This window comes from Salmo salar, chromosome ssa22 (genome assembly GCF_905237065.1).
Source record: "Salmo salar chromosome ssa22, Ssal_v3.1, whole genome shotgun sequence".
Classification (NCBI taxonomy): Eukaryota; Metazoa; Chordata; class Actinopteri; order Salmoniformes; family Salmonidae; genus Salmo; species Salmo salar.
The window spans coordinates 58440374-58463239 of NC_059463.1; the positions used below are offsets into that span (position 1 = coordinate 58440374).

The following is a 22866-nucleotide window of genomic DNA, read 5'->3' on the forward strand; positions in this document are numbered from 1 at the left end:
CCATATACTATGATTCACATTGTGCCCAATGAATTGGGTGGAGTAAAAGGCAAGCAATACTCTGTATTATTCAGCACCCCATGAAATGGCACCATATATCCATTCTACACAGACCCTACTGAGTATTCCCTACAATACTTTTACTGTGGCACCTATTTCATTCACAGTGATTAGCATCGGGGCATTTATTTGACCTTGGAACATGTTTTAAAACCCAAATGTCACTTAAATATGAACACATATGACTAATTCATGTTAATGTTTAGATAATTATTTTTCACATCATGAATAAATTCAGGTATTTGACACTTTTCTACAATTACGTGTGGGGGACTTTTATTTAGAGCGTTTCTTGAAAGTCCGTGACCCGGAGGTACTTTCTTAGTGTTGCTGACGAGACGCTGATCTGTAAAACAACAACAGTGGTGCTAATATTGGCACATCTAGCAATGTATTAAAGTCAGGAACCATGGTCAAAGACAAATCCTGTGCCATGCTATTGCGTAGCCTTATGTGACCGTTTGCTGCTTCACTTTTGTCGTGTTTGTAATTATTAGATAAGAAATAGCAGAGCCGGTGAATATACTTTGCATGGCCGGTTAGATAAGTTAGCTGAAATGTCATTCTCAGACTTGTCGTAGGTCCATTTATCTGAAAAGCGCCTTGAAATCATGACTCTTCCGGCTTTGCAGAACACTAGCGTGCTCTACCGAAGAGTACTGTCACAGTTCCCTCAAGACATCAGCCTCGCATTTGCCTATGGATCTGGAGTATTCAAACAAAATGGAACTAGCCAAGGTCAAATGGGGGTAAGTCATGAGACATAATATTTTATTTAGTATAAGTATGTCATTAGACGAAATGATACGGACTTCGGCAGTAGGCTAGGAAGCCTGGGTGCTCTCTTGCCAAGTTATGGAACCGTCTGTCATGCCAAACTTTGTAAAAGGACAACATGCACGACTAGCAAGAGCGCAGAAATACACTATTATATTTTTATAATAGTGTGTTGTGTGTGTGTGTGTATATATATACACACAAAAGTATGTGGACACCTCTTCAAATTAGTGGATACGGCTATTTCAGCCACACTCGTTACTGACAGGTGTATAAAATCCAGCACACCGCCGTGTAATCTCCATAGACAAACATTGGCAGTAGAATGGCCCGTACTGAAGAGCTCTGTGACTTTCAATGTGGGACTGTCATAGGATGCCACCTTTAACAAACAAGTCCAATTTCTGCACTGCTAGAGTGCTGTTATTGTGAAATGGCAGCGTCTAGGAGCGACAACTGCTCAGCCGCGTAGTGTGTAAAAGAAAAACACGTCTTTCCTCAGTTGCAACACTCGCTACAAGGCTAAGATCACCATCCACAATGCCAAGCGTCGGCTGGAGTGGCGTTAAGCTCGCCGCCATTGGACTCTGGAGCAGTGGAAACGCGTTCTCTGGCGTGATGAATCACTCTTCACCATACTGGAGTCCGACGGACGAATCTGGGTTTGGCAGATGCCAGGAGATTGCTACCTGCCCCAATAGAATGCTACCTGCCCCGATGCATAGTGCCAACTGTAAAGTTTGGCGGAGGAGGAATAGTAATGGTCTGGGGCTGTTTTTCATGGTTTGGGCCCCTTAGTTCCAGTGAAGGGTAATCAACGCCACAGCACACAATCACATTCTAGATGGTTCTGTGCCTCCAACTTTGTGGCAAAAGTTTGGGGAAGGCCCTTTCCTGTTTCAGCATGACAATTCCCCCACGCTAAAAGCAAGGCCCATACAGAAATGGTTTGTTGAGATCGGTGTGGAAGAACTTGACTGGCCTGAACAGAGCCCTGACCTCAACCCCATCGAACAGCTTTGGTATGAATTGGAATGCCGACTGCGAGCCAGGCCTAATCGCCCAACATCAGGGCCCGACCTCACTAATGCTCTTGTGGCTGAATGGAAGCAAGTCCCGGCAGCAATGTTCCAACATCTAGTGGAAAGCCATCCCAGAAGAGTGGAGGCTGTTATAGCAGCAAAGAGGGGGACCAACTCCATATTAATGCCCATGATTTTGGGAGCAGGTGTCCACATACTTCTGGTCAGGTAGTGTAGATATCAATACAGCGGTTGTTGAAATACAACAATGTGTAACATGACATTGATCAATGAATGTAACTGACAAGATAATCTCTTTTCCCCCTCCCAGAAAAACATGCTGGATTTTGTGTTCGCTGTAGACGATCCAGTCACCTGGCATACCATGAACCTGATGCAGAACAGAAAGCACTACTCTGTGTTAAAGTTCCTGGGTCCGAGGAAGATCAGCTGGATACAGGATGAACATGGAGCTGGGGTGTACTACAACACCTTAGTACCTGTGGATGGAAGGGTAAGCGTGTATGTTTTAAGGTATTCCCTCAACGTCAGTTAGACCAAGGAGCTGATCGTGGAGCACGGCCCCCATCCACATCGACGAGGCTGCAGTGGAGCAGGTCGAGAGCTTCAAGTTCCTCTGTGTTCAAATCACTTTTAAAAATGGTCCAAACATACACGCGCCACAGTCGTGAAGAAGGAGCGACAGTACGTGTTCCTCCTCAGGAGGTTGGAAAAGTTTGGGCCCTTAAATCCTCAGCTGCACCATTGAGAGCATTTTGACTGGCTGCGTCACTGCCTGGTATGGCAATGGCACCACCCTCGATCGGGTGGTGCGGACAGCCCAGTACTTCACAGGGCCCTACACGCCCACAGGGCCCTACGCGCCCACAGGGCCCTACGCGCCCACAGGGCCCTACACGCCCACAGGGCCCTACACGCCCACAGGGCCCTACGCGCTCACTCCATCATCTGATCACGCACCCATACTGACTATACACACTCACTCACATACAAGCAGCTGCTACTCTGTTTATCTTATATCCTGTTCCCTAGTCACCTTACCCCTATACATAAGTCGCTCTGGATAAGAGCGTCTGCTAAATCACGTAAATGTAAATATCTACCTCCATCACTCCAGTATCCCTGTCCCCTATACATATCTACCTCCATCACTCCAGTATCCCTGTCCCCTATACATATCTACCTTCATCACTCCAGTATCCCTGTCCCCCTATACATATCTACCTTCATCACTCCAGTATCCCTGTCCCCTATACATATCTACCTCCATCACTCCAGTATCCCTGTCCCCTATACATATCTACCTCCATCACTCCAGTATCGCTGTCCCCTATACATATCTACCTTCATCACTCCAGTATCCCTGTCCCCTATACATATCTACCTCCATCACTCCAGTATCCCTGTCCCCTATACATATCTACCTCCATCACTCCAGTATCCCTGTCCCCTATACATATCTACCTCCATCACTCCAGTATCCCTGTCCCCTATACATATCTACCTCCATCACTCCAGTATCCCTGTCCCCTATACATATCTACCTCCATCACTCCAGTATCCCTGTCCCCTATACATATCTACCTCCATCACTCCAGTATCCCTGTCCCCTATACATATCTACCTCCATCACTCCAGTATCCCTGTACATTGTTCATATGGTACTGACCCTGTATATAGTCACCTTACCACAATACATATCTGCATTGTTGGGTTTTGAGTTTGCAAGAATGGCATTTCCCTGAGCTTAGGACATTTAACTCTTGACACTACTGGACAACAAATCAAATTGTATTTGTCACATGTGCCGAATAAAACAGGTGTAGACATTACCGGGTATTGCTTACTTCACAAGCCCTTAACCCACAATGCAGTTCAAGAAATGGAGTTAAGAAAATATTTACAAAATAAACTAAAGTAAAAAATGTAATAAAGTGACACAATAAAATAACAACGAGGCTAAATACAGGCGGTATCGGTACAGAGTCAGTACGGAGGTACAGGTTAGTTTAGGTCATTTGTAAAGTGACTGCGTAGACAATAAACAGTGAGTAGCAGCAGTGTAAAAACAAAGGTAGCCATTTGATTAATTGTTCAGCAGTCTGATGGCTTGGGGGTAGAAGCTGTTCAGCAGTCTGATGGCTTGGCGGTAGAAGCTGTTCAGCAGTCTGATGGCTTGGAGGTAGAAGCTGTTCAGCAGTCTGATGGCTTGGCGGTAGAAGCTGTTCAGCAGTCTGATGGCTTGGCGGTAGAAGCTGTTCAGCAGTCTGATGGCTTGGGGGTAGAAGCTGTTCAGCAGTCTGATGGCTTGGGGGTAGAAGCTGTTCAGCAGTCTGATGGCTTGGGGGTAGAAGCTGTTCAGCAGTCTGATGGCTTGGGGGTAGAAGCTGTTCAGCAGTCTTATGGCTTGGGGGTAGAAGCTGTTCAGCAGTCTGATGGCTTGGGGGTAGAAGCTGTTCAGCAGTCTGATGGCTTGGGGGTAGAAGCTGTTCAGCAGTCTGATGGCTTGGGGGTAGAAGCTGTTCAGCAGTCTGATGGCTTGGGGGTAGAAGCTGTTCAGCAGTCTGATGGCTTGGGGGTAGAAGCTGTTCAGCAGCCTGATGGCTTGGGGGTAGAAGCTGTTCAGCAGCCTGATGGCTTGGGGGTAGAAGCTGTTCAGCAGCCTGATGGCTTGGGGGTAGAAGCTGTTCAGCAGCCTGATGGCTTGGGGATAGAAGCTGTTCAGCAGTCTGATGGCTTGGGGGTAGAAGCTGTTCAGCAGCCTGATGGCTTGGGGGTAGAAGCTGTTCAGCAGCCTGATGGCTTGGGGGTAGAAGCTGTTCAGCAGCCTGATGGCTTGGGGGTAGAAGCTGTTCAGCAGCCTGATGGCTTGGGGGTAGAAGCTGTTCAGCAGCCTGATGGCTTGGGGGTAGAAGCTGTTCAGCAGCCTGATGGCTTGGAGGTAGAAGCTGTTAAGGAGCCTTTTGGTCCTGGAATTTACACTCCGTTACCGCTTGCCGTGCGGTAGCAGACTGGAGTCTGACAATATTTGGGGCTTTCCTCTGACACCGCCTTGTATATTTACATTTACATTTAAGTCATTTAGCAGACGCTCTTATCCAGAGCGACTTACAAATTGGATATAGGTCCTGGATGGCCGGAAGCTTGGCCCCAGTGATATACTGGGCTGTCCGCACCACCCGCTGTCCGCACCATGCGATCGAGGGTGGTGCTATTGCCATACCAGGCAGTGATGCAGCCAGTCACCGTTCACACTACCCTCTGTAGCGCCTTGTGGTCAGATGCCAAGCAGTTGCCATACCAGGCAGTGATGCAACCGGTCAGGATGCTCTCGATGGTGCAGCTGTAGAACTTTTTGAGGAAATAGGGACCCATGCCTAATCATTTCAGTCTCCTGAGGGAGAAAAAGTGTTGTCATGCCCTCTTCACGACTGTCTTGGTGTGTTTGGACCATGATATTTTGTTGATGTGGACACCAATTAACGTGAAACTCTCAACCCTCTCCACTACGGCCCCGTCGATGCTAATGGAGCATGTCTGCAGGTACCACGTGCCAATCTCATTCCACGCAGGGCCGAGAGTCTGCAGGGCCGAGAGTCTGCAGGTGTTCGCTCCTCCCTTCTACTTGTTTGATGAATTAAGCACACTGACCCTCACCTGGTTGTCTAGGTCTCAGTAAGGAACTCTCCTCACCTGGTTGTCTAGGTCTCAGTAAGGAACTCTCCTCACCTGGTTGTCTAGGTCTCAGTAAGGACCCCTCACCTGGTTGTCTAGGTCTCAGTAAGGAACTCCCCTCACCTGGTTGTCTAGGTCTCAGTAAGGACCCCTCACCTGGTTGTCTAGGTCTCAATTGAAAGTAAAAGAACAAAAATCAGCAGACACTAAGCCCTCCATGGAATGAGTTTGACTCCCATGGTGGGTCACTGCAATATGTATCTTGTTCCCGGACTCACTTCCACCCAAATGCACGGAGAGTCTGGTGGACCAGTGGGTCAAACTTGGCATTTGTTAACCAATAAGAAAGATGTGAGAAACTTCCGGCGCGATAGGCATTGGCTTAATCGTCCTAAACTACCAACCAATCATCTCCCCCCCCCACGTGTCTTGGGCACCTCTAAGTTCAGCAGCTGAGCTGAGTCCATACTGCACTGACACGAGGCACAACAGGCAGTTGCTGCTTCATAACTTGTTCAGTTTCCATCCAATTTGTTTGAATGTTAAATGAGGAGACAGAGGCGTTGGTTACTCACATCAGTCTTGTTCAGTACATTATCAATACGTCCGGGTATTTCAAGCACACCGGTAAAAACACTGGAGTTGCAGTAATTAACATTTACCAACAGATGCCATCACTGTTTTCATGCAACTGCTCTAAAATCTGCAGAACAATATGCACATTTTCCCACCATAAATGTGTTCTTATCAAATTGACTTGTTGCGGCTAAAATGTTGTGCGTGAGGTAGTGCACATAAATATAACTTCTGCGGTTAAATATACCCATTGTTTCGAATAAAAAAACAAACAAGTTAAATGGGTTTAACATTGCATTTTCAACCCTACTGATGGGTTTTGTCACAAAGTTCTGCGTTATTTAGCGACTGTGTCCAGTGTGGCCTTGGCATGTTCTCTCTCTCTCTCTCTCTGGGCCCATGAGAATCTCAGATACAGGACGGGTATCGCCTGCATGACGACAATCTGGACCAAAGAGAGACTTTTTTTTTTTTGGTTGTCAAACGGTAGCCAAGCCTCGATCATCAAGTCACCAGAATAAGACCCTGGATATTTATTGATAAAGGAGCATCAAGCTCATCACCTTGCACTTTCACCACCCTGTGAAGATCATCAGAACTTATTTCATCTGTAGCCTAATAAACTGCTTGGTTTCCTGAGTCCTAGTGCCGCACCATATCATCGCCTGACTCCCAACATTACTTCCATATCATGTTTATTAGATCGATATATAAAGGTGTTTCCACCGCCGTTTCTCTCATCATTCATTTTACCAACACAAAAAGATCCCACCAAGTTCATCGTATTTCGTTTTTTGTCGACATTTGGAAGGTTGCCCGTCGTGACACTTTTTATCCGACATTTATTCTACTGGCGTAAAAAGGTTGGATGGAAGCCTGGTTTGTGTGATTAAAATAATGTTACTACAGTAGTTAGCTAGCTACCTTTTTTCTTTATTGAAGGATCCTTTGTATTTAGTGTTGCACAAGCTGGTTAGCTTCTCTTTATTATGAAGTGGCTGGCTCTGGCTTAGAGAGATAATGGAGTGTTGGTGTACATTATCAAACGTCAGAAATACCTCTCCTTCAACCACTACATTTTTACATCTATCTAAGACCTCCTCAGCAAAACATTGAATGAATAGCCAGATTTCTTGAGATATTATGTTGACTTATTCTGACAATTTGAGGGTGAAGTGTTGTTGCTAGGTAACAGGCTGAGATTCATGGGGAGATGCTGCCAAGGGAACCGATTGGCTGAAATTAAATGATGACAAATCCTTTACTCAGTAGGTCAGTCCCTCTCAGGCCAGTTTAGCGGTTGATGTCCCAGGTTTATATGCGCTGTGTGCAATAGTCTGGGGATGAGGTTTCTACAATTATAGAAAAACAAGTGAACTTGTAGAGAACTTAGTTAAAAAATAAATGAAAAAATGTCGATGTGTCCTTGAGCAGGGCACTTAAACCTAATTTGCTCCAGGGGCGCCGTACTACTATGGTAGACCCTGTAAAACAACACATTTCACTGCACCTATCCAACATCTTGTTTTAATCTGGCTCGTCTCTATAACCTAAAGGTCTTTCTCTCTCTCTCGACAGATAATTAAGTATGGTGTGATCAGTACTGACTCTCTGATTGATGACCTGCTCCACTGGAAGACCCTGTATATTGCTGGCAGACTGCACAAACCGGTAAGTGTTAGTCCCTGTAGCAGAGGTGAGTGTACGTAGAGCAGAGGTTGTTGAGCATGTACATAACCATGATGTTAGTCATGTAATCACAGATAAAACCATGTGATGGAACTATAGGGTTAGTTACAATTCAGTCGTGTACCATGGTTTTGGTACCTGACTGCTGTTGTGTAGGTGAAGATCCTAGTGCAGGGTGAGAACAGGAAGCTGACTATGATTGTTGTGTAGGTGAAGATCCTAGTGCAGGGTGGGAACAGGAAGCTGACTATGTTATTGTTATGTAGGTGAAGATCCTAGTGCAGGGTGGGAACAGGAAGCTGACTATGTTATTGTGTAGGTGAAGATCCTAGTGCAGGGTGGGAACAGGAAGCTGACTATGTTGTTGTGTAGGTGAAGATCCTAGTGCAGGGTGAGAACAGGAAGCTGACTATGTTGTTGTGTAGGTGAAGATCCTAGTGCAGGGTGGGAACAGGAAGCTGACTATGTTATTGTTGTGTAGGTGAAGATCCTAGTGCAGGGTGGGAACAGGAAGCTGACTATGTTATTGTTATGTAGGTGAAGATCCTAGTGCAGGGTGGGAACAGGAAGCTGACTATGTTGTTGTGTAGGTGAAGATCCTAGTGCAGGGTGGGAACAGGAAGCTGACTATGTTATTGTGTAGGTGAAGATCCTAGTGCAGGGTGGGAACAGGAAGCTGACTATGTTATTGTTGTGTAGGTGAAGATCCTAGTGCAGGGTGAGAACAGGAAGCTGACTATGTTGTTGTGTAGGTGAAGATCCTAGTGCAGGGTGGGAACAGGAAGCTGACTATGTTGTTGTGTAGGTGAAGATCCTAGTGCAGGGTGGGAACAGGAAGCTGACTATGTTATTGTTGTGTAGGTGAAGATCCTAGTGCAGGGTGGGAACAGGAAGCTGACTATGTTATTGTGTAGGTGAAGATCCTAGTGCAGGGTGGGAACAGGAAGCTGACTATGTTATTTGTGTAGGTGAAGATCCTAGTGCAGGGTGGGAACAGGAAGCTGACTATGTTATTGTTATGTAGGTGAAGATCCTAGTGCAGGGTGGGAACAGGAAGCTGACTATGTTATTGTGTAGGTGAAGATCCTAGTGCAGGGTGGGAACAGGAAGCTGACTATGTTATTGTTGTGTAGGTGAAGATCCTAGTGCAGGGTGGGAACAGGAAGCGGACTATGTTATTGTGTAGGTGAAGATCCTAGTGCAGGGTGAGAACAGGAAGCTGACTATGTTATTGTGTAGGTGTAGATCCTAGTGCAGGGTGGGAACAGGAAGCTGACTATGTTATTGTTGTGTAGGTGTAGATCCTAGTGCAGGGTGAGAACAGGAAGCTGACTATGTTATTGTTGTGTAGGTGTAGATCCTAGTGCAGGGTGGGAACAGGAAGCTGACTATGTTATTGTTGTGTAGGTGAAGATCCTAGTGCAGGGTGGGAACAGGAAGCTGACTATGTTATTGTGTAGGTGAAGATCCTAGTGCAGGGTGAGAACAGGAAGCTGACTATGTTATTGTGTAGGTGTAGATCCTAGTGCAGGGTGGGAACAGGAAGCTGACTATGTTATTGTGTAGGTGTAGATCCTAGTGCAGGGTGAGAACAGGAAGCTGACTATGTTATTGTGTAGGTGAAGATCCTAGTGCAGGGTGGGAACAGGAAGCTGACTATGTTATTGTGTAGGTGAAGATCCTAGTGCAGGGTGGGAACAGGAAGCTGACTATGTTATTGTGTAGGTGTAGATCCTAGTGCAGGGTGAGAACAGGAAGCTGACTATGTTATTGTGTAGGTGAAGATCCTAGTGCAGGGTGGGAACAGGAAGCTGACTATGTTATTGTTGTGTAGGTGAAGATCCTAGTGCAGGGTGGGAACAGGAAGCTGACTATGTTATTGTGTAGGTGAAGATCCTAGTGCAGGGTGAGAACAGGAAGCTGACTATGTTATTGTTGTGTAGGTGAAGATCCTAGTGCAGGGTGAGAACAGGAAGCTGACTATGTTATTGTTGTGTAGGTGAAGATCCTAGTGCAGGGTGGGAACAGGAAGCTGACTATGTTATTGTGTAGGTGAAGATCCTAGTGCAGGGTGGGAACAGGAAGCTGACTATGTTATTGTGTAGGTGAAGATCCTAGTGCAGGGTGAGAACAGGAAGCTGACTATGTTATTGTGTAGGTGAAGATCCTAGTGCAGGGTGAGAACAGGAAGCTGACTATGTTATTGTGTAGGTGAAGATCCTAGTGCAGGGTGGGAACAGGAAGCTGACTATGTTGTTGTGTAGGTGAAGATCCTAGTGCAGGGTGAGAACAGGAAGCTGACTATGTTATTGTTGTGTAGGTGAAGATCCTAGTGCAGGGTGAGAACAGGAAGCTGACTATGTTATTGTGTAGGTGAAGATCCTAGTGCAGGGTGGGAACAGGAAGCTGACTATGTTATTGTGTAGGTGAAGATCCTAGTGCAGGGTGGGAACAGGAAGCTGACTATGTTATTGTGTAGGTGAAGATCCTAGTGCAGGGTGGGAACAGGAAGCTGACTATGTTATTGTGTAGGTGTAGATCCTAGTGCAGGGTGAGAACAGGAAGCTGACTATGTTATTGTGTAGGTGAAGATCCTAGTGCAGGGTGGGAACAGGAAGCTGACTATGTTATTGTGTAGGTGAAGATCCTAGTGCAGGGTGGGAACAGGAAGCTGACTATGTTATTGTGTAGGTGAAGATCCTAGTGCAGGGTGGGAACAGGAAGCTGACTATGTTATTGTGTAGGTGAAGATCCTAGTGCAGGGTGGGAACAGGAAGCTGACTATGTTATTGTGTAGGTGAAGATCCTAGTGCAGGGTGGGAACAGGAAGCTGACTATGTTATTGTGTAGGTGTAGATCCTAGTGCAGGGTGGGAACAGGAAGCTGACTATGTTATTGTGTAGGTGTAGATCCTAGTGCAGGGTGGGAACAGGAAGCTGACTATGTTATTGTGTAGGTGAAGATCCTAGTGCAGGGTGAGAACAGGAAGCTGACTATGTTATTGTGTAGGTGTAGATCCTAGTGCAGGGTGGGAACAGGAAGCTGACTATGTTATTGTTGTGTAGGTGAAGATCCTAGTGCAGGGTGGGAACAGGAAGCTGACTATGTTATTGTTGTGTAGTTGAAGATCCTAGTGCAGGGTGAGAACAGGAAGCTGACTATGTTATTGTGTAGGTGAAGATCCTAGTGCAGGGTGGGAACAGGAAGCTGACTATGTTGTTGTGTAGGTGAAGATCCTAGTGCAGGGTGGGAACAGGAAGCTGACTATGTTATTGTTGTGTAGGTGAAGATCCTAGTGCAGGGTGAGAACAGGAAGCTGACTATGTTATTGTGTAGGTGAAGATCCTAGTGCAGGGTGGGAACAGGAAGCTGACTATGTTATTGTTGTGTAGGTGAAGATCCTAGTGCAGGGTGGGAACAGGAAGCTGACTATGTTATTGTGTAGGTGAAGATCCTAGTGCAGGGTGGGAACAGGAAGCTGACTATGTTGTTGTGTAGGTGAAGATCCTAGTGCAGGGTGGGAACAGGAAGCTGACTATGTTATTGTGTAGGTGAAGATCCTAGTGCAGGGTGGGAACAGGAAGCTGACTATGTTATTGTGTAGGTGAAGATCCTAGTGCAGGGTGGGAACAGGAAGCTGACTATGTTGTTGTGTAGGTGAAGATCCTAGTGCAGGGTGAGAACAGGAAGCTGACTATGTTATTGTTGTGTAGGTGAAGATCCTAGTGCAGGGTGGGAACAGGAAGCTGACTATGTTATTGTGTAGGTGAAGATCCTAGTGCAGGGTGAGAACAGGAAGCTGACTATGTTATTGTGTAGGTGAAGATCCTAGTGCAGGGTGGGAACAGGAAGCTGACTATGTTATTGTTGTGTAGGTGAAGATCCTAGTGCAGGGTGAGAACAGGAAGCTGACTATGTTATTGTGTAGGTGAAGATCCTAGTGCAGGGTGGGAACAGGAAGCTGACTATGTTATTGTGTAGGTGAAGATCCTAGTGCAGGGTGAGAACAGGAAGCGGACTATGTTATTGTTATGTAGGTGAAGATCCTAGTGCAGGGTGGGAACAGGAAGCTGACTATGTTGTGTAGGTGAAGATCCTAGTGCAGGGTGGGAACAGGAAGCTGACTATGTTATTGTGTAGGTGAAGATCCTAGTGCAGGGTGAGAACAGGAAGCTGACTATGTTATTGTGTAGGTGAAGATCCTAGTGCAGGGTGGGAACAGGAAGCTGACTATGTTATTGTGTAGGTGAAGATCCTAGTGCAGGGTGAGGACAGGAAGCTGACTATGTTATTGTGTAGGTGTAGAACCTAGTGCAGGGTGAGAACAGGAAGCTGACTATGTTATTGTGTAGGTGTAGATCCTAGTGCAGGGTGGGAACAGGAAGCTGACTATGTTATTGTTGTGTAGGTGTAGATCCTAGTGCAGGGTGGGAACAGGAAGCTGACTATGTTATTGTGTAGGTGAAGATCCTAGTGCAGGGTGGGAACAGGAAGCTGACTATGTTATTGTGTAGGTGAAGATCCTAGTGCAGGGTGGGAACAGGAAGCTGACTATGTTATTGTGTAGGTGAAGATCCTAGTGCAGGGTGAGAACAGGAAGCTGACTATGTTATTGTTGTGTAGGTGAAGATCCTAGTGCAGGGTGGGAACAGGAAGCTGACTATGTTGTTGTGTAGGTGAAGATCCTAGTGCAGGGTGGGAACAGGAAGCTGACTATGTTATTGTGTAGGTGAAGATCCTAGTGCAGGGTGAGAACAGGAAGCTGACTATGTTGTTGTGTAGGTGAAGATCCTAGTGCAGGGTGGGAACAGGAAGCTGACTGTTATTGTGTAGGTGAAGATCCTAGTGCAGGGTGGGAACAGGAAGCTGACTGTTATTGTGTAGGTGAAGATCCTAGTGCAGGGTGAGAACAGGAAGCTGACTATGTTATTGTGTAGGTGAAGATCCTAGTGCAGGGTGGGAACAGGAAGCTGACTATGTTATTGTGTAGGTGAAGATCCTAGTGCAGGGTGGGAACAGGAAGCTGACTATGTTATTGTGTAGGTGAAGATCCTAGTGCAGGGTGAGAACAGGAAGCTGACTATGTTATTGTGTAGGTGAAGATCCTAGTGCAGGGTGAGAACAGGAAGCTGACTGTTATTGTGTAGGTGAAGATCCTAGTGCAGGGTGAGAACAGGAAGCTGACTATGTTATTGTGTAGGTGAAGATCCTAGTGCAGGGTGGGAACAGGAAGCTGACTATGTTATTGTTGTGTAGGTGAAGATCCTAGTGCAGGGTGAGAACAGGAAGCTGACTATGTTATTGTGTAGGTGAAGATCCTAGTGCAGGGTGGGAACAGGAAGCTGACTATGTTATTGTTGTGTAGGTGAAGATCCTAGTGCAGGGTGGGAACAGGAAGCTGACTATGTTATTGTGTAGGTGAAGATCCTAGTGCAGGGTGAGAACAGGAAGCTGACTATGTTATTGTTATGTAGGTGAAGATCCTAGTGCAGGGTGGGAACAGGAAGCTGACTATGTTATTGTGTAGGTGAAGATCCTAGTGCAGGGTGAGAACAGGAAGCTGACTATGTTATTGTGTAGGTGAAGATCCTAGTGCAGGGTGGGAACAGGAAGCTGACTATGTTATTGTTGTGTAGGTGAAGATCCTAGTGCAGGGTGGGAACAGGAAGCTGACTATGTTATTGTTGTGTAGGTGAAGATCCTAGTGCAGGGTGGGAACAGGAAGCTGACTATGTTATTGTGTAGGTGAAGATCCTAGTGCAGGGTGAGAACAGGAAGCTGACTATGTTATTGTGTAGGTGAAGATCCTAGTGCAGGGTGGGAACAGGAAGCTGACTATGTTATTGTGTAGGTGTAGATCCTAGTGCAGGGTGGGAACAGGAAGCTGACTATGTTATTGTGTAGGTGAAGATCCTAGTGCAGGGTGGGAACAGGAAGCTGACTATGTTGTTGTGTAGGTGAAGATCCTAGTGCAGGGTGGGAACAGGAAGCGGACTATGTTATTGTGTAGGTGAAGATCCTAGTGCAGGGTGGGAACAGGAAGCTGACTATGTTATTGTGTAGGTGAAGATCCTAGTGCAGGGTGGGAACAGGAAGCTGACTATGTTATTGTGTAGGTGAAGATCCTAGTGCAGGGTGGGAACAGGAAGCTGACTATGTTATTGTGTAGGTGAAGATCCTAGTGCAGGGTGGGAACAGGAAGCTGACTATGTTATTGTTGTGTAGGTGAAGATCCTAGTGCAGGGTGGGAACAGGAAGCTGACTATGTTATTGTGTAGGTGTAGATCCTAGTGCAGGGTGGGAACAGGAAGCTGACTATGTTGTGTAGGTGAAGATCCTAGTGCAGGGTGAGAACAGGAAGCTGACTATGTTATTGTGTAGGTGAAGATCCTAGTGCAGGGTGAGGACAGGAAGCTGACTATGTTATTGTGTAGGTGAAGATCCTAGTGCAGGGTGGGAACAGGAAGCGGACTATGTTATTGTTGTGTAGGTGAAGATCCTAGTGCAGGGTGAGAACGGGAAGCTGCGTGCTGCGTTGGTGGGGAACCTGAAGAGCGCTGTGACTGCCTCCTTCCTCATGCTGCCTGAGAGCTTCTCTGAAGAGGACCTGTTCCTGCAGATTGCTGGGCTCTCCTACGCTGGTGACTAGACGTTTTAGTCACATTTGAATTATTCAGGGCAGCTTACCATTACTTCATTTTAAAAAAAGTAAACAAACACCTATCACTGAAAGTAAAAAACACTTTTAAAGTAGCTGCTATCTGCAAAGTCAATGTTTTTACCTCTTTCTCCCTAAGCTGTTGACTAGTCTAACATTACTAAAGCTTACCGTCTGCTTCCCAGTCAAAATGTTGTTAAGTTTTTGTTAGTTTTAGTGTTCGGGCAGGGTTTTTTTCCCAGCTGTTTGAGCACACAATTAGTTTTTATTGAGGCAAGCTGAAAGTTTGGTAGCTGAAGTCTACTCCCCTTCTTCAGTGATTGGTCAACAGTAAGGATTCTTTAATTAAGTGGGGGTTTTTTGTCATTCAACGAGAGACTACAAGTTTTCATGTACATTTTTTCACTTGAGAAATACTGCACCAACAAAAAGTATTTAGAGAGCTCTTATCCGAGCGACTTACAAAATGGTGCATTCACCTTATGATATCAGTGGAAAACACTTTACAATAGTGCATCTAAATCTTTTAAGAGGGGGGGGTTAAGGATTACTTTATCCTATCCTAGGTATTCCTTAAAGAGGTGGGGTTTCAGGTGTCTCCGGAAGGTGGTGATTGACTCCGCTAACATCTTAGTTAGATGTAAAATTGCGCAACTAAGACCTCAGCAAAAACATAAAACAAGAAATAATGTAATTAATGTTGATCTTTGATTTAATTCTGACTATTTTGAGGAAATGTTATGGCTATGTTGTTGTACGGCGTATGAAAAGGGACAAAGAGTCATATTTTTTTCTGGTTTTCTAAGGAAATTTCTTTTTAAGGGACTAAGCGAGGCACAGACGTTTGTGTCACCTAACCGAGTTCTACTAGGACCAAACCCAAGCTAGTCTTCCCTGTGGCTCAGTTGGTAGAGCATGGTGTTTGCAACGCCAGGGCTTGTGGGTTCGATTCCCACGGGGGGCCAGTACAAAAAAAATATATAATAATAAATGTATGAAATGTATGCATTCACTACTGTAAGTCGCTCTGGATAAGAGCGTCTGCTAAATGACTAAAATGTAAATGTAGTATGCAAACGCTTTAATTCTAGACCCGTGTTGCATCCCAATTCACCACCCTTGAATAATTAATTTATATGCATTTAAAAATGGTGGAAACTTCCTTCGCAACGCTTACACCAATCATATGCTTTTAAATCCATGACAGGGAGTGAAAACGCAGCTCACACGGTGAGAAGGGTAGAGAATATTGGTTATTAGTCTACTGATCTGCTGGTTGGTTGTGAATCTGTTTGTTGTCCCCCCCCCCCAAAGGGGATTTTAGGATGGTGATTGGAGAAGACCGTTCCAAGGTGGCTAACATTGTCAAGGAAAACGTCCAACACTTCCGCATCCTGTACAACAATATTCTGCAAGAGTGTCCACAGGTGGTGTACAAGCCGCAACAGGGGAAACTGGAGGTGAGTTGTGTGTGTGTGTGTGTGTGTGTGTGTGTGTGTGTGTGCACAAGCCTCAGCAGGGGAGGCAGGAGGTGAGAAAGACAGGTCTGGCCTCCATCACAATTGTGTGAATACATTCTATATCAGGGCTCTCTAACACTGTTCCTGGAGAGATACCCTCCTGGAGGTTTTAACTCCAACCCTGTTCCTGGAGAGATACCCTCCTGGAGGTGTGTTGTAGTTGAATAAGTCTGGAGGGTCAGTTTGTCTAGCTGACGCCCCTCCCCGGGACCCCTAACCAGCTGACGCCCCTCCCCGGGACCCCTAACCAGCTGACGCCCCTCCCCGGGACCCCTAACCAGCTGACGCCCCTCCCCGGGACCCCTAACCAGCTGACGCCCCTCCCCGGGACCCCTAACTAGCTGACGCCCCTCCCCGGGACCCCTAACCAGCTGACGCCCCTCCCCGGGACCCCTAACCAGCTGACGCCCCTCCCCGGGACCCCTAACCAGCTGACGCCCCTCCCCGGGACCCCTAACCAGCTGACGCCCCTCCCGGGACCCCTAACCAGCTGACGCCCCTCCCGGGACCCCTAACGGTCTTCCAGGGAGAGAGCAGCCAGCTGACGCCCCTCCCCGGGACCCCTAAATCCCAGGGGAAAGTCCAGAGGGTCAGTTTGTCCAGCTGACGCCCCTCCCCGGGACCCCTAACGTGTGTTTGTGTTCTAGGTGTGTAATATGCTGCGTGTAAATCTTCCAGGTGGATAAGAGTCCAGAGGGTCAGTTTGTCCAGCTGATGGCCCTCCCCAGGACACTGCAGCAGAGGATCACACGACTGGTGGACCCGCCAGGGAAGAACCGGGACGTGGAGGAGATACTACTACAGGTGGCTCAGGACCCAGACTGTGGTTCTGTGGTGCAGCAAGGTATGTAGTCCAGCGGCCAAGGAGGTGGACCTGTAGCTAAAGGTTGCCGGTTCGAATCCTGGGCAAGGCGATGAAACAAGGGGTGAATCGATCTGACATGGAGTCATTAAATCTAATTTTTCAACCACTCCACAAATTTTTTTGTTAACAAACTATAGTTTCGGCAAGTCTGTTAGGACATCTACTTTGTGCATGACACAAGCAATTTTTCCAACAATTGTTAACAGACAGATTATTTCACTTATAATTCACTGTATCACACTTCCAGTGGGTCAGAAGTTTACATACACTAAGTTGACTGTGCCTTTAAACAGCTTGGAAAATTCCAGAAAATGATGTCATGGCTTTAGAAGCTTCTGATAGGCTAATTGACATCATTTGAGTCAATTGGAGGTGTGTGTACCTGTGGATGTATTTCAAGGCCTACCTTCAAACTCAGTGGCTCTTTGCTTGACATCATGGGAAAATCAAAAGAAATCAGCCAAGACCGCAGAAAATAAATTGTAGACCCCCACACTGAAGGTACCACGCTCATCTGTACAAACAATAGTACGCAAGTATAAACACCATGGGACCACGTCTCCTAGAGATGAATGTACTTTGGTGCGAAAAGTGCAAATCAATCCCAGAACAACAGCAAAGGACCTTATGAAGATGCTGCAGGAAACGGGTACAAAAGTATCTATATCCACAGTAACACGAGTCCTATATCGATATAACCTGAAAGGCCACTCAGCAAGGAAGAAGCCACTGCTCCAAAACCGCCATAAAAAAAGCCAGACTACGGTTTGCAACTGCACATGGGGACAAAGATGGTACTTTTTGGAGAAATGTCCTCTGGTCTGATGAAACAAAAGTAGAACTGTTTGGCCATAATGACCATCGTTATGTTTGGAGGAAAAAGGGGGAGGCTTGCAAGCTGAAGAACACCATCCCAACCGTGAAGCACGGGGGTGACAGCATCCTGTTGTGGGGGTGCTCTTCTGCAGGAGGGACTGGTGCACTTCACAAAATAGATGGCATCATGAGGCAGGGAAATGATGTGGATATATTGAAGCAACATCTCAAGACATCAGTCAGGATGTTAAAGCTTAATCGCAAATGGGTCTTCCAAATGGACAATGACCCCAAGCATACTTCCAAAGTTGTGGCTAAATGCCTTAAGGACAACAAAGTCAAGGTATTGGAGTGGCCATCACAAAGCCCTGACCTCAATCCTATAGAAAATTTGTGGGCAGAACTGAAAAAGCGTGTTAATCCTTTTTACTAGGATTAAATGTCAGGAATTGTGAAAAACTAAGTTTAAATATATTTGGCTAAGGTGTATGTAAACTTCCAACTTCAACTGTGTATATAAACCCTGGATTGCTGATGCTATGTATTGGCCATGGAGAGGCTTTGAAGCGGGTCCAATAACATGAGTAATTTCAACAACAAAAAAAGTTTAGATTGAAAAAAAAAAAAAGAATTGTTTAGCGCGCATAATATAATTTAAAAGTATGCATTAAGGTGTGTAAACGTGGAAGGTGAATAAACGTGTAATAAATGAATATAGACATTAAAGGAGAAATCCACTCGTTCCTCTAATTTAGTGTCACATAACACTAATAGGTGAGAACAGTATTTTTTTTTTTGTGAACAAATGTTTCATTTTGTCATTATAGTAAGGTGGAAATCGTTGTGAAAATCTGTTTCGGCTCAAGTCGACTACAAAAACTCACAATGCAATGCGCTCTCTATGGGCTGGCTGGCTAGCTAGCTGGCTATGATCAATGGCTCATTCGAGAGAAGACAACCTCCCGCGTTTGTGACATCGGCCGGTATTAAATCTGACATGTATGATAGACGTTTTTCGCGATCTAAAAGTCGTATTCCTATAAACTTCCTATTGACTTGAGATTCAATAGACTATCTTTCTGTCAGTTCTGCATTGATATCAATGTGAGGATACTCTTTCACTCCGGTCAGCTCTCTTGAGGTTTATTGCGACGCTACGTCATACCGGACTAATTTCTGCCTGCTTGAACTGCAATAGCTCCGATACACATGAAATGACCCAGGGAATCGATGGAACATCCGCTCAGAGATGCACAAAAACAATATAACATTCAAAGTGGGTCAATGTTTACTTTTAATAAATGCATGCTTTCAAAACGGTAAAGGGAGTACCAAGATGGAGGGTGCGGTGGCTTCAAAACAGTGCCCACTACCAGTAATGGTATGTATGTATGTATGTATGTATGTATGTATGTATGTATGTATGTATGTATGTATGTATGTATGTATGTATGTATGATCATTGAGCCACTCATCTCTTTCCTTCTGTTTCTTTTCTACAGGGATATCGTCAATAGTGAAGTCTTCAAGCATAACTCAGACTGCCAAAGGAATCGCCACGGCTGGTAAAAAAAAAAAAAAAGATTAGTTTGCCTCTATTATATATTTAATTCATTGAGGATATCAACACACAGTGCAGATGTACAGGTTTACCTGACTGTGTTCTCCTCATACAGGGCTGCTGAAGTCGCTGTCCTATAGCACCAAGAAGCTCCAGAAGATGTGGAAGGGCTGGAGAATGAAGACACCCTGATCCTCCCAGTTATATTTAAGCAATAAGGCCTGAGGGGGTGTGGTATATGGCCAATATACCACGGCTAAGGGCTGTTCTTACGTACGTACGAACGACGCAACGCGGAGTGCCTGGACACAGCCCTTAGCCGTGGTATATTGGCCATATATCAAACTCCCGAGGTGCCTTATTGCTTAAATATAACTGGTTACCGATGTAATTAGAGCAGTAAAAATACATGTTTTGTCATACCCGTGGTATACGGTCTGATATACCACGGCAATCAGCATTCAGGGCTCGAACCACCCAGTTTATAAATGGTTATATACTGTACAGTCCCTTTCTGCCTGGATGAACTGAAATACCAACCTGTTCCCCTTGGGGGGGTCATTGTTCAAGAAGATGCAGCATCACAGAAAGTTTTAGATTTGAAATGTGTTGTTTACAACATATATACGATACTCTGTCATGCACAATAGGGAATTGTTACATTTGTATCTGCAGCGTTGTGAATGTTTCACCTAACTGAATACAACCCAGTTACACAAAGAGGTCCTTTTAAAATGAAGCCCTGTTTCCCTGCACCCGTCTTAATCTACATGTCTATAGGGTCTGTTGCCAGTTTTAATCGGCCATTACCTGGGGTGTATTAATCTACATGTCTATAGGGTCTGTTGCCAGTTTTAATCGGCCATTACCTGGCGTGTATTCATTCCGCCAAACCAAACTTTTTAGTTGCAGATGTTTCGTCAAACAGAACAAAACCGGGAGTGCTGAGCGGATTAAGAGAAATTTTGTTGGAGGCGGCTTATGGTAGACGAATTAACATTCAATTCTATGGAAACAGCTCCGGTGAACATTCTTGCAATCAGCGCGCTCCCTCAACTTGACATCTGTGGCATTGTGTTGTGACAAAACTGCACATTTTTAAAGTGGCCTTTTGTCTCCAGCAAAAGGTGCACCAGTGTAATGATCGTGCTGTTTAATCAGTTTCTTGATATGCCACACCTGTCAGGTGGATGCATTACTAACACTGCATCACTAACAAATTTGTGCACGAAATTTGAGAGAAATAAGCTTTTTGTGCATTTCAGGGATATTTTACTTCAGCTCAAGAAACATGGGACCAACACTTTTTTTTTTTTTTTTTTTATATGTTGCGTTTTTATATTTTTCTTCAGTGTACAATGACCATAATCCATTGCACGCCTACTTGTCTGGTCTGTGTGGTGCAGACATGAAGAGACAGAAGAACACGGTGATTGAGAGCAGCTGCTTTGTGAGGTATCTCTACCTGAAAATACATGTTCCAAGTGAGTGGTAGTTGGTATTCAGCAGTCATAACAGCCATATTTACTTTGAAGAACTACTAAAATACAGATTTTTGTCAGACAGCATAGACAGCAGCTCTATAGCGATGAGATGACTTGGAATTCAAATAATAAAGTTATCATATAGACCTAAAACAGCAGAAATACTTTATTAAAGTAATGTGAATAAATGACGGTTAAGAGATGAGCAGTAATGGACAGTACCGTCATGGGACTTATGTTTTATTCTGTGTCAACCCATAATGCATTTCATGTCGAAACAAAAATAATTGAAACCAACATCGAAAACCAGGCACAAGGAGGGACCTACCTGAATTTGTCTAATAGAAACTCTCACCAAACTAAAATGTTTTGTTTGGCAGACTGAATACTCCCCTGGATAACACCATGGTACATTGTGTGTCACCCACAATGATGTAGGGTGTAAGTGACTTTTTAGTGCACTTGAAAAGAGAATGAAAGAAACAGTATGTCACTTATATCTTTGTAAAATGGCAGTTTTTATGAGAATGGATTAAAGTGTTATCACCTTGCTTCTCAGTGTCATTGTCTCTCCAACCCCCACTGTACTTAACTCAAACGTTTTTTCCACATTATAGACGGGTTAGCTGACAACGAAAACAATGGGGCAGAATGCAGTGTGTTGTGATTCTGAACGGTCAAAGAGCTAGCGACAATGACAAGAAGCTGCCATGTGGGGAGTCATGGGTGGCTTGTTTTTTATCTTTTGATTGTCACGTCTATGCTAATATGGTTAAAATTCACAGTAGCTTGCTAACCAACAACTGGAATGATGTATTTGAGACAAGTGCTCATTGCGCAAATGTATGTTTTCAATAAACATTAAAGATAAAATATAGTTTAGATGTTGTAGCCAATCAAAGCCAACCCCATCTTGTTTTGCTCCATAGTTGCGCGTGTTTGTTGCTAAACAACCAAGCAGTCTTTTTCTATGTTCTTGTGTTTTATGATTTGGATCATGTGTGTGCGTGTGACTAGAGAGAGCTAGTGCTAAATAAAATGGTTTGTTTCCCTTATCTGCTGAATCACTAGACATGTGAAAGGAATTGTTATTCTAGAAGCACATGGACAACGCTATTGAAATACAGAGTTAAGCCTAGTTAGTTTATTACATTAAAATGGGCTTTGCTCTGGGCCTGTTAGGGCACATGATTTCTTAGAGTATATATTGACGATCACATTTAATGTGCATCCCCGCATCCTACGCGGGATGGAAACAGGATTCACCCCCCCCCAAAAAATCTACCAACTTCTGTTAAAAAAATAAAACAAAACAGAACTGATCCCTACACTGGCTCAAGGGGAACTTGGGAGGGCAGGTCTTCCAGTACCCCTTGCAAGTCTTAAGATATAAAATCAATAAGTGCCAAAATCTTTTCTGCCTCAGCCACAATAATATCCAGTTTCTTAGACTTATTTGAGACTTGTGCTGTACAGATTAACTGTGGCAATAATCCTTAACACACAGGGTATGTTTTGTGTGGCAGCATACATTTACTACAGGCTGTGGTGCGTCCAATATCATCACTTGTTTTCTCAATTCTTTTAATCGCCTCCGCATAGGAGATTCCATTGACCTCAATCTCCTTCACCCTTACAGGGCACTCCAGGAACTCGGTATCATGATCCCCACCACAATTACAACACTGTCGTCCTTCTACACACCGTTCTTCAGTGTACTCGGTTCGTCTGCGCGCGCACACACACACACACACACACACACACACACACACACTTGAAACATGGTCAAATCCTTTACAATTCTTACATTGGGAAGAAAGCTCTTACAGCGTAGCTTACATAACCAAGCTTCACATGCGTAGCTATTTGCTCTTTATAAAAAATACAAAAATAAAACAGGACCACCAGATTTTCTTATCTTCCTCCATTCAACTGAATACTCAAACAGGTTTCCACACGCATCCCAACAACAAGCGATTCATTATCACACGCACACATATCCTCCCCTCCAATTTCAGCCAATTTCCGTTTTTGTTCCAGGTTTTGATATTACTGTTGTCCATTCAGAACATTCATCTTCACCAATTATTTCTCGACGCGCTACTCGATTCGAACTCGGCATCCACTTCCGCCATCTTCCCT

The 22866-nt window shown here is 45.0% G+C and overlaps 1 protein-coding gene across 2 annotated transcripts; it reads left to right on the plus strand.

The window, feature by feature from the left end:
* Positions 1–384: 384 nt before the first annotated feature.
* Positions 385–21275, plus strand: tamm41 (TAM41 mitochondrial translocator assembly and maintenance homolog). Of its 2 annotated transcripts, none has more exons than XM_045705819.1 (8): positions 385–809; positions 2191–2373; positions 7710–7802; positions 14311–14461; positions 15793–15938; positions 16677–16842; positions 19182–19244; positions 19356–21275. In XM_045705819.1, exons 1-8 carry the CDS (start codon positions 672–674, stop codon positions 19430–19432), a joined length of 1017 nt encoding a protein of 338 aa, XP_045561775.1. In that variant the 5' UTR covers positions 385–671; the 3' UTR covers positions 19433–21275. The 2 variants fall into 2 exon arrangements, with proteins under 2 accessions (XP_045561775.1, XP_045561776.1); XM_045705820.1 differs by having other exon boundaries at positions 15793–15905.
* The last annotated feature ends 1591 nt before the right edge of the window (positions 21276–22866 follow it).